The sequence below is a fragment of the Sus scrofa genome, chromosome 7 (assembly GCF_054392235.1).
Source record: "Sus scrofa isolate SSC_HxYL_T2T_F1_AM1 chromosome 7, Sscrofa_HxYL_maternal_Yorkshire_Landrace_v2.0, whole genome shotgun sequence".
NCBI classification, from domain to species: Eukaryota; Metazoa; Chordata; class Mammalia; order Artiodactyla; family Suidae; genus Sus; species Sus scrofa.
The window spans coordinates 87,309,254-87,321,964 of record NC_139389.1 but is presented as its reverse complement, the minus strand read 5'-3'; the positions used below and the strand labels follow the sequence as shown (position 1 = coordinate 87,321,964).

Below are 12,711 nucleotides of genomic sequence, written 5' to 3'. Positions count from 1 at the left end.
GGAAATGAATCCAACTAGGAACCATGAGGGTGCAGGTTTGATCTCTGGCCTCACTCAGTAGGTTAAGGATCCAGCATTGCTGTGAGCTGTGGTGTAGGTCGCAGTCACAGCTCAGATCTGGTGTCGCTGTGGCTCTGGCGTAGGCCAGCAGGAACAGCTCCGATTAGACCCCTCGCCTGGGAACTCCATGTGCCACAGGTGCAGCCCTAAAAAGACAAAAGACAAAAAAAAAAAAAAAAAAAAAAAAGGAAATCCTATCATTTGGACAACATGGAAGCTGAAGGACATTATGCAAAGTGAAATAAACCAGACACAAAGGACAAATACTATATGATCTCATACATATGTGGAATCTAAAGTAGTCGAACTCACAGAAGCAGAGAATGGAACAATGATTGCCAGGGGCTGGGGCACATAAAAGTGCAGAGGTAATGCTAAAAGTAAACAAGTTTCAGGTATGCAAGATAAATATCTTCTGAAGATCTACTATACAATATAGTGCCTATAACTAACAATACTGTATTGCATACTTAAAATTTTCTAAGAAGGTAGGTATTCTTGACACAAAAAATAATAATAATAATGGAAACACCATTAGCTGGAAACTTTGGGAGGCGATAAATATGTCTATGGACTTGATAGTCCTGATGGTTTTTCACAGGTGTACCCTTATCCCTAAATTCATCAAGTTGTATTCATTCAATACGTAGAGCTCTTGCACATAAAACATACCTCAAAAAAAAAGTGTTGTTTTTTTTTTTTAAAAGACATATTTTGGGCATGTCTATTCAGTGACTCAGAGAAAAATGCTATTAAAAAATGTGACTATTGCCAGCAAAACAGCTGATTATTTCCAAAATAAAATGTTAGTATAAATTCAGTCTCAAAAGGTTAACGGAAAAATTCACAGCAAGGTTCAATGTGTGACTGTTTCTAGAAGCACAAGAAACTGCTCGAAGAAAAGAAAAATGGTGGCCTGGAGAGGGAAAAGCAAAAGAGGGGGTGCAGAAAAGGAAGGAAGGGAGGGAGGCAGGCAGGCAGGCAGGCAAGAGGGAAAGAAAAATGGAGAGAGAGAAAGAGGAACAACAAGGAAGACAGAGAGAGGAGGGGAGGATGGAGTGGGAAGGGAAAAAAATAAGGAAGAAAAGGAGGAAGGGAAGAAGATTTGGGCACACAGGCCACATCCACAAACAGGAAAGAAGAGGAGAATTTAAAGAGCCAGAGAGGACCAGGGAAGAGACTGATTCCTGGAGTTTATACAGAGTCCTCTGTGGCTAAGGTCACAAATCTCACCAGCCCAGCTCTCTTTCCGGGGGATCAGAGGAGACTCTATTCCCCAAACCCACAATTAAGTACTCACTAGAGACCCAGTGAACAGCTTTTCACATCACAGCCAACACACTCACGGTTACAATTACAGACTTGCCCTGAAACAACTGGAAGGCACTCTGAGTTGGCTTACAGACTGATTAGATACCAGGCCATCCCTGAGAAGTTTGGGGCTGCAAAAGGTAGTATGTTCCACTCTACGGGAAGACAAAGGTAGAAGGCATCAGGGTCTCCAGAGAAGGGAGGGCCCAGGGGAAGGGACTACCTAGTATGGAACAGCCTCCTAACACAGTTCTCCTTCTGGAAGTGGTAACTCAGTCCTTATGGATCCTCACTACCAGGAGGCTCTGCTTATAATCCCTCCATCCTCCAGCAAACACAGAAAGATCTTCACCCTATTTCTACTCCTTCACTCCTTGATGGGTTTTGTAGAGGAGACCAACCCCTCTCTCCAGGAAGATCAAACACTGCCAGAGATACTTCAGGTCTGAACTCCCCTCTGGTCCATGTAAGGGGATGAGGTAATGCTTAGAGGAGAAAATAATTATGAAAGAACTACAAAAACTACTACCCTCTAAATAAGCCTCCCTTTTTAGCTATGTATTCTTCAGCTAACGATTTCTAAGCAGTACACTGTTTCAGGATCAAGACAAGGCTGCATGGTTACCTCATTCTGAGTCCTCAACCCTTTGGTGAAAATGTTACTGTGCCCATTTCTACACTTGAAAGAATTGGAAATAGTTTAAATAACTGACAAAGTTTTCACAATTGGTGAAGTATGACTGGAAATTCAAACCCTACACTCCTGACTCCAAACCCTTTACTTCTCTATTATGCTTCAGCTGCCTACCCCTTCTCAGAAGTGGGAACGTTGTTCTTATTTTCAAGAAATGAGACAGGTATGACATTTCCTATACAGACAAAATGAAGAAGAGGGGTGTGCTCTTGAGAGAGCAGGTCAATAATATTCCACACCATTGTGCCTTCTTGGACTAGCCCTGGGACGAAAGTAAAATACCAGAGAAAGGTCTTTCCTTCATCTTATACATTACAGCTGAGGACATGGACGAACTAGACTGGTACTATCCCATCTTGCCATATGACGGAAATGAGTATATAGTTTACTTTGACTCTTTAGTGAACTCAGGCCAAATATCCTGTATACCTAGCACAGCCTTGACACCACTGTATGCATATAACAACTCCCTCAGCCACAAAACTTTCTACAGCTGATTCAGGGGAATCTGCCTGCCTCCTGGACAGCTCAGGTTTCCCCCTGTGCCAGATAAACAGATAAACTGCCACACTATACAGAGGAGGGAAGTAAAAAAAAGCGAGGTAACAGGAGTTTCTCTTATAGTGCAGCAAGTTAAGGATCCAGCATTGTCACTGCAGAGGCTTGGGTCACTCCTGAGTTGCAGATTCAATCCCTGGTCCTAAAAATTCCAAATGATGCAGGTACGGCCAAAAATAAAAAATAAAAAAAGGTAAGTAACAAACAATATGATCTTGTTAGAAATAGCTCTTTTTTTTTTTTTCATTCACAGTCAATTTAGTTAGGTCAAGCATGAAATGCTGATGACACAGAGAGAATCCTTTTCCACACCCTTAGTGTTTTCTAGGGAAGCTTTTTCAGACTCTCTAAAGTAAAAATGCCCTGAAAGGGAACTGGCTTGCATCTTTTGGCTTCATCTAGAAGTGATAAACTATCTAACTGATGTTCTCACCTGAGAACTAGAGGTAAAATACAATATAACCTCTAGATCTATGAAGTCCTGATATCAAGTATACTTGCAGTATACTCAGAAGGAAACAGGTTATAATGAAAATGGTTAAAAATCTTAAGAGGCTACTCTCTGGGAGTTCCCGCCGTGGCTCAGCAGAAACAAACCTGACTAGTATCCATAAGGATGCAGGTTCGATTGCTGGCCTCACTCAGTGGGTTAAGGATCCAGCTTTGCCATGAGCTGTGGGGTAGGTCACAGACATGGCTTGGATCTGGTGTACTGTGGCTGTGGCATAAGCTGGCTGTGGTGTAGGCAAGCGACTACAGTTCTGATTAGATCCCTAACCTGAGAACCTACATATGCCACTGGTGCAGCCCTAAAAAGACCAAAAAAAAAAAAAAGAGGCTACTCCCATTTCATATAAAGAAAATGAAGCTTATAGACATTAGAAGACTCTATAGAGCCACTGTCAACTTTGTCTCAATACTGAACCTAGAATTTCCATCCCATCCTCCCTCTCTGCTACTTTAACATCCACACCTGTGGGACCATGATTATCTTTGGCACTCAGAGTAAACCACCTGGTGTGGGGCTTATCCTTTTGCCCAGAACATTCAAGCTCCCATTACTTCCTTTGAATAGATTCCTCTCAAGTCTGAGCCAGCACTCTCGAAAGCTCAGATCACTTGGAGCCTTTTCTTGTAAAATCCGCTTCCTAAATTTTCATCTCACAGGATTTTTGAAGTTCAAATGAAGTAATCTGAATATACCTCCATATCATCTGTGTATGTTCTCTATGTCAGTTACAATATACACAATCATTTCTTTTAAAAATTGACAAAGTACATATCATCTACTTCATATTCTGCTGAGAACTAGGAATAAAGAGTGACCATGAAGCACAACAAGAACAAAGACCTTGAGTCAGGAACCCACTTCGCTGTGTCTAGAAACTGAAAGAAGATCAATGTTATGTTACTAAGGTATTGTGTGGAGGAGGGTAAGTGTGTATGCATGAGTGTAACTGTGTGTGTGTGTGTTTAGAGAGAGAGAGGCAAAACGTAGTAACTTTGGAAACTCATTCTTCTAAATAAGCTGCAAGCTGGTCCAATAGATCTCTTAGCACAGGAGAAAAACAGGATGGTTGCAGCTGCCCTCCAGAGGGCTCCTCCCTGCCTAACAAAGACACTTGCTAGACCATGGAGCTTCCATTGTTCCACAATAAAATAAATGGTCTTTGTTTTCCTGTCCCTGTCTGGGCACAGACCTATATAGGATCAGGAAATTATAGCCATTGGGCCAAGTCTGGCCTGCTGCCTGCTTTTCTATAGCCAGTGAGCTAAGAATCCTTAATTTAAAAATCAATAGGTGACTAACATTCTGTGACACATGAAAGTCACATGAAACTCAAATTTCATCATCCATTGCACAAGAGAGTTTCTGTTTGTGTGCTTATGTGAGACAGAGTGAGAGAAGATCAGTGTGATTGATTAATACAATCACAACATGAGGTTGAAGATGTTAAGAGTGGTCAAATCTACAGTGTAGATTGAAGATGTTATTATATTCTCAGTGTACTGGGAAGCTAATTGAAGCTTATGGGAAAGAAAAGGGTTGATCTGATATTCCTTTTTTAAAAGAGTCACCATGGCTATAGCCTGGATAACACATTGAAGAGAAGCAAGGGTCGAACCAGGAGCCAGTTAGGACAGCATCACAGTGGCCCAGGCAAGAAAAGGTGATGACTTGAGGGAGAGAATATTGGACATCAGATTTATTTGGAGAAAAACTAACAGAAATTGCTGACAAATTACATCTGAGGTTAAGAGTAGGGAGGAAATACTACACTGAAATAAATTCCAGCCACCTCCAAAAAAAAGGAGTTCTTAAACATTCATTCAAGGGGTCATTTATTACATTGTTGAACAGATGCTTACGCCTAAAATGAAATTTCAGGAACACCAACGCCACATATCGAGTCAGAGATACTGAATCATGATTAGTAACAATTGTTCTTAGTTGAGCATAACAAATACCTTTCTTTGAATTGGTACTAGACTTAGAGACTTCATCACTGTCAGAACCATGAAGGACCTTTACACACAGCACAATTATTGCTTTCTGTCCTCTTTTTATCATTACCAATCAATAGAGACATGTGACTGCAACATAATTTTGAAAACACACTACTAAGGTCCAGAATGCTTTAGAAAGGGATAAAATCTAAATGTCATTTATTATGAGGGAAAACGGTACAGAGTGACTTTTTTTAAATGTTACACTCTTCTATTGTCTGCTTTCAACGCCTCTTTTTTTTTTTTAATTTCTGGTCCTTTTAGGGCCCCATCTGTGACATAGGGAAGTGCCCAGCCCAGGAGTCAAATCAGAGCTGCAGCTGCTGGCCCACGGCAGAGCAATGCCAAAACTAAGCCGCATCTAGACCTGCAATACAAATTGTAGCAACGCCAGATCTTCAACCCACTGAGCAAGTCCAAGGATCGAACCCACATCCTCACGGATACTAGTCGGGTTCCTATCCCACTGAGCCACAACGGGAATTTCTCTTTTTAAAAGGTAAATATGTGGTCTCAGAAATATACTGCACCCTTAGAAAGGGTGAAGAAGAGAAAAGCAGAAGAGAAAAGGACTTTAGGAAATGTAAGTTCATGGTGCAGGTACAACAACCTAAGCCACTCTCCTCCCACCAAGAACGGAGTCCACTAAACCCTATTTCTGTTACATACTTTAAAAGAGAGTCAGGCAGATTTATGGAGATTGACTGGCCACCAGAATCCCTCGTGCAATGGGAATCAGGCGATCTACAGCTTCAAATGACCCAGAGATGGCTTTATAGGAACATGTATTATGTAATAACCACTTCCAATGTCTCCTCCCTACTCCAACCAACACAGCTGTATTCCTCCTCCAAAACACCACTCTAAGCACTCCCACTTACACTTGAGAAGGCGTATCAATTGTCCCTGTCACCTTTAGCTCTTGACGAGAACTTGATCTGAACTTCAGCTTCTCAGAACTTCAATATTCCTAGCAAGGAATTATTAGACTCCCTGGATCCCTGTGCCAAACTTCAAAAAGGAAAATAGGACTTTACATAAAAGGACTTTACATAAAAGAGCAAGTGAGGAACACAGACTTTCTTTATGTTGCTCATTTATACATTTCCTTACAGGGTTCTTATTGATTCCAAGGTCAACATATACATGAGTGTTTAACAAAGGTAATCTAACTCGTTCTGAATAAAAAGAAGGCATTTTGCAGATATCCAGCCTCCAAAGGTCACTCTGCCTTGAGATGCTGCCAAGTAGTTACTGGAGGATTCAGCAAACTTTTAGTTTTCCATCTCCTGCTATTTAGAATTCCACATTATCAATGATATCCACAGTTGGAATAGAATTGGAATAGAATTATAGCATTGGAATAGAATTATAGCTGCAGACTGTGAAAATTCATATACCCTTTCCAGCTAAGCACAGACCTGCTTTAACAGTACCCATTAATAATTCATTCATCTTGGATCTAAGATTGCTAAGATTGCTGTTTAACACAACTGAAACTAAGGCTAATTTCCTGTAGGTGATCTGACTCTGATCTGATTCTCTCATAGAGAATTGGTGTATAATATTATTAAATTAATAAGGTAATCATTTAGTTTGCAATAAGACCAGGTTCCAAACACACATAAAGAAGTAATTCAAAAAGTTCTATGAATTCATGTTACATGGCTATATTGTTCAGATTCTGTCACAAATGCAATGATGTCATCCCCTCTCAAATTGTAAGAAATTCCATTTTGTGACATTGACATGTAAATTGGTAGACAGATAAGAGAGACAGATATATTCTGTAAAATGTAATACATTTATGTGGATATAATCCATTTAGTCTAATAGAATCTTCAAACTACTCTACAATATTTTTTGAAGGACTAATAAATACTGACCATAAATTTTCTTGAGACCATGATGAAAATGTTATTGAGAATACAGTCAACCCAGGTCAGCATTTCAATTTGAAAGGAAAAAAAATAGCTATTGATAACTAAGTCCCTATGTAGTTTCCCAAGAGGGTTTAAATACAACTCTGGGTCCCCACATGCCTGTGCACACTCATTTGATCTTTGCCGGTCCTTTCACAGCTCCCAGACACATGAACATCTCCAACACCCCCAGCAACTCCAGCACCATCACCGGCTTCATCCTCCTGGGCTTCCCTTGCTCCAGGCACGGACAGATCCTCCTCTTTCTGCTCTTCGCTGGGGTCTACCTCCTGACCCTCATGGGCAATGGTTCTATCATCTGTGCTGTGCGCTGGGATCAGAGACTCCACACCCCCATGTACATCCTGCTCGCCAACTTCTCCTTCCTCGAGATCTCCTATGTCACCTCCACTGTCCCAAACATGCTGGCCAACCTCCTCTCTGACAACAAGGTCATCTCCTTCTCTGGATGCTTTCTCCAGTTCTACTTTTTCTTCTCCTTGGGTTCTACAGAATGCTTTTTCTTGGCGATTATGGCATTTGATCGATACCTTGCCATCTGCCGGCCTCTACAGTACCCCACTCTCATGACTGCACGTCTCTGCACCAATCTTGTGGTCAGCTGCTGGGTACTTGGTTTCCTCTGGTTCTTGATTCCCATCATCATCGTCTCCCAAATGTCCTTCTGTGGATCCAGGATCATTGACCACTTCCTATGTGACCCAAGTCCTCTTCTTGCACTCACTTGCAAAAAGGCTCCTGTGATAGAGCTTCTCTTCTCTACTTTAAACCCTGTGCCTATGATCATTCTCTTTACCTTAATTATGGGGTCTTATGCTCTGGTCCTTAGAGCTGTATTCAAACTCCCTTCAGCAGCTGGACGAAGAAAGGCTTTCTCCACCTGTGGCTCTCATCTAGCTGTGGTTTCACTGTTCTATGGCTCTGTACTGGTCATGTATGGGAGCCCAAACCCTGAGCATGATGCTCCAACACAGAAAATTGTGACTCTGTTTTATTCCGTTGTGACTCCACTTCTTAATCCTGTGATATACAGTCTCAGGAACAAAGATATGAAGAAGGCCCTGCAAAAATTTATCAGACTATAGGAATTCCTGTCATGGCTCAGCAGTAATGGAACCAGCAGTATCCATGATGACAGGGATTTGATCCCTGGCCTGCTAAGTGGGTTAAGGATCCAGTGTTGCCATGAGCTGTGCTATAGGATGCAGAGTTGGCTCAGATCCTGAAATGCTGTGTCTGTGGTCTAGGCTGGCAGCTACAGCTCTGATTAGACCCCTAGCCTAGGAACTTCCGTGTGACATGGATGCAGCCTTAAAAAGCCCAAAAAAAAATTTTTTTTTACTATAAAAAGTATTTATTAAAAGGCTCTTGATTGGAATCTCTAATAATTAGTTATGTTGAGCATCTTTTCATGTGTTTTCGGCCATCTGTCTGTCTTCTTTAGAGAAATGTCTGTGTAGACCTTCTGACCTTTTTTTTTTTTTTTTTTTTGCTTTTTAGGGTTGCACCTGTGGCATATTGAGGTTCTCAGGCTAGGGGTCAAATCAGAGCTACAGCTGCTGGCCTACCCCACAGCCACAGCAACACAGGATCCAAGTTGCATCTGCAACCTACACCACAGCTCACGGCAATGCCAGATCCTTAACCCACTGAGCAAGGCCAGGGAGCGAACCAGCAACCTCATGGTTACTAATCAGATTCTTTTCTGCTGCACCACAATGGGAACTCCTGACCATTTTTTAATTAGGCTGTGTGGGGTTTTTTGTTTGTTTGTTTTTGTATAAAGCTGTATGGGGAGTTCCCACTGTGGCACAGGTTAATGACCCAGTGTTGTTTCTGTTGGGGTGCTGGTTCAATCTTTCCTGGCACAGTGGGTTAAGAACCTGGTGTTGCCACAGCTGTGGTGTAGATCACACTTGTGGCTCAGACTCATCCGTGGCCTAGGAACTTTCATATGCCACAGGTGTAGCTGAAACAAAAGAAAAAAATCTGTTGAGATGTTTGTATATTTTGGTGAGTAATTTCTTATCTGTTGCTTCCTTTGCAACAGGGGTTATCACCTCACACCACTCAGAATGGCAATCTTCAAAACTGAATGGGTCACTATGCTGTACATCAGAAAACTGACACAACATTGTAAATAAACCATACTCTAATAAAAACAAAATACATTTTTAAAGTCTATAAAAAATCAATGCTGGACAGACTATAGGAAAAGAAGAACCCTCCTACACTGTGGTGGGAATACGAGCTGGTGAAACCACTATGGAAAACAGTAAGAAGGTTCCCTGAAAACCTACATATAGAACTACCATATGATCCAGCAATCCCACTCCTGGGCATCTATCAGGAGAAAACCATCATCTGAAAAGATACATGCACTCCAATATTCACTGCAGCACTAGTTGCAATAGACAAGACATGAAAGCAACCTAGATGTCCATCAACAGAGAATTAGATAAAGAAGATGTGGTACATATAAACAATGGAATATTTCTCAGGCATAAAAAAATAATGAAACAATGCCATTTGCAGCAACATGGATGGACCTAGGAATTATTATACTAAGTGAAGTAAGTCTGACAGAGAAAGACAAGTATCACGAGACCACTAATATGTGGAATCTAATTTAAAATTACACAAAAGAACTTATAGAACAAAAACAGACTCAAAGGTTTTGAAACCAAATTTATGGTTACCAAAGGGAAAATGTGGAAGGGAGGATAAATTAGGGGGTTGGGATGGACATATACAAACGACCATGTATGTGATAGATAACAAAGACCTACTGCATGCAACTGGGTAGTCTACTTAATACAGTGAAATAACCTATATGAGAAAAGAATCTGAAAAGAAATACATATATGTATATGTATAACTGATTTACTTTGCCATACAACTGAAACTAACACAATTTTGTTAAGTCAATTATACGCCACTGAAATCTATTTTTAAAAAGGCTCATGAGTGAATCCAAAATTGTATTTATTTGCAGATATTTATAAAAATTGTATTTAAATTATTTTCAGGGTAAAAAAAACTTTCTTCAGAAAATTGTTCATCCTGGTATTGATCAAATTTCAGTCACCTAGGAGCATGTGTCTACTGTTGATTTGTTCTCATGGTTCTTGCTCATTTGTCCTGTTTCTTGATATGCTTCATTTTTAAAATTAAATGCTGATCATTTTATTTTTAACATTGTACATAAAATGGTATGGTAGGAGTTCCCGTTGTGCTGCAGTGGTTAACGAATCCGACTGGGAACCATGAGGTTGCGGGTTCGATCCCTGCCCTCGCTCAGTGGGTTGACGATCCGGTGTTGCCGTGAGCTGTGGTGTAGGTTGCAGACGCGGCTCGGATCCCACGTTGCTGTGGCTCTGGCGTAGGCTGGTGGCTGCAGCTCTGGTTCGACCCCTAGCCTGGGAACCTCCATGTGCCGCGGGAGCGGCCCAAGAAATAGCTAAGAAGACCAAAAAAAAAAAAAATGGTATGGTAACTCAACAAATGTTAACGTTTCTTCTAGCAGTAGGATAAGTAAACATAGATCACTTTGTTCTCACCTAAGGACTGGGTTTAGATGTTGTAAAAACAATCTAAGCCAATTTGTTGCTACATCTGGGATGTGATCCTTACTCAAGAACAAGGCCTTTCTGAGATCTCAACTGCAAGCCTGGGCTGTTCTCAGCACACCTTCACCTGACTGAGTGACCCCTGACTTCCTACTCTTGTACTCTTGGAAACCCTGACCTCTGAAACCTCTGCTCGGCTCTTTAGACTCCCAGTTCCGCATTCTGATGGATTTCTTGAAATCTCATCTTGCACATGAATGGCTTAGAAATCAAAAAATGTCTTGCAAGGAGACTATATCATCTTTTGCTCCTCCTTCACTGTGGTCCTCCTTTCTCCAGAATTTGTTTCCCAAACCCCAGGTGCCTTAGTGGCTGTCCATAAACACCAAATCCATGATCTCCTCAGTTCAGTAAAACTACTGCTTTTTGCTGAGACTTTATTCTTCCTTCCCCCTACTCTTTCCCACATTCCTCCATGTCCACATACCCCTGCCCAAGCCAGAGGACTGTCATGTCCTCAGGCCACAACACCCAAGGTGAGTATGGAACTCATCTCCTTGTTCTTTCATCTTACAATTGTAACACCTGAAGTCTTTTCTCTATTGATGGCTCTCTAGGGCCTTCAAATAGTTGCTTTATAGATGTTATCCAGATATTATAGCTGTTTTTGGTACAAGGGTTATTAGTTTAACACCAGCTGCTTAGTCATAACCATAACCAGATATTCTTTCCTGTTAAATTTCTATATAAATCCCATATATTCTCACTACTTCCCTCACTTTCAGAAGATGATCTTGAAGCATGAAAAAGACCCACAAATCAAGAATAGGTCTATACGGACTGGCATGAACACAAATCTAGGAAGCAGATCTGCTTTTTTTCAATGCAAGCAGCTCCAGTGGATTCCATCCTTTCATTATGTAGTGAGGGGGAGGCAGTTTACTCCAGATGGATTCCAATGGATTCCATCTTTTCATCGAGCAGTGAGGTGGAGGCAGTTTACTTACAGTAAAAGAGGAAAAACCAGCCAATACTACAGAGAACAAATTTGGGGTGTATTTTTTCATTGGAGTTTGGGGATTTAAACTACTATATTAGTTTTGGTGTAAAGCACAGTAATTCAGAATTTTTGATGTTATAATCCATTATCAATTAACACAACAGTATGATGATAATAATACCTTCTCAAAAGCACAAACCACAAAAGGAAAAAAATCAACAACTGGGGCTACATGATCTATACCTCTGTTTTTGTGACAATAACATACTGTTTTAATGACTGTAGCTTTGTGGTACAGCCAGAGGTCAAAGAGCTTGATTCCTCCAGTTTCCTTTTTCTTTTTCTTTTACTTATTTATTCATTTTTTATGATTTTTATTTTTTTCATTATAGCTGGTTTACAGTCTTCCGTCAATTTTCTACTGTACAGCATGGTGACCCAGTTATACATACATGTATACATTCTTTTTTCTCACATTATCACGCTCCATCATAAGTGACCAGACATAGTTTCAGCGCCACACAGCAGGATCTCATTGCTAACCCATTCCAAAGGCAATAGTTTGCATCTATTAACCCCAAGCACCCCATCCATCCCACTCCCTTCCCCTCTCTCTTGGCAACCACAAGTCTATTCCCCAAGTACATGATTTTCTTTTCTGTGGAAAGGTTCATTTGTGCCCTATATTAGATTCCAGATAGAAGAGATATCATATGGTATTTTTCTTTCTCTTCCTGACTTACTTCACTCAGGATGAGAGTCTCTAGTTCCATCCACATTACTGCAAATGGCATTATTTCTTTTTTACGGCTGAGTAGTATTCCATTGTGTATAGATACCACTTCTTCCTAATCCTATCATCTGTCAATGTCTTGGCTATTGTGAATAATGATGCAATGAACATGCGGATACATGTCTTTTTCAAGGAAAGTTTTGTCCAGATATATCATTTTTCTTTTTCAATATTGCTTTGGCTACTTGGGGTCTTCTGTGTTTCCATACAAGTTTAAAAATATTTTGTTCTAATTCTGTGAAGAATGCCTTTGGTAATTTGGTAGGGATTGTGTT

General features: G+C 40.7%; 2 protein-coding genes across 6 annotated transcripts in view; one reads left to right on the top strand and one right to left on the bottom strand.

Annotated features, from left to right (window-relative positions):
• The window catches only part of LOC100155381 (olfactory receptor 4S2-like), a 348,453-nt gene that overhangs the window by 258,074 nt on the left and 77,668 nt on the right, over nt 1-12,711 (bottom strand). The gene's annotated exons all lie outside the window — the stretch shown is intronic.
• LOC110261610 (olfactory receptor 11G2-like) lies at nt 7,203-8,159 on the top strand. Its single transcript, XM_084969343.1, has one exon. The coding sequence runs from the start codon at nt 7,224-7,226 to the stop codon at nt 8,157-8,159; it is 936 nt and encodes a 311-aa protein (XP_084825469.1). The 5' UTR covers nt 7,203-7,223.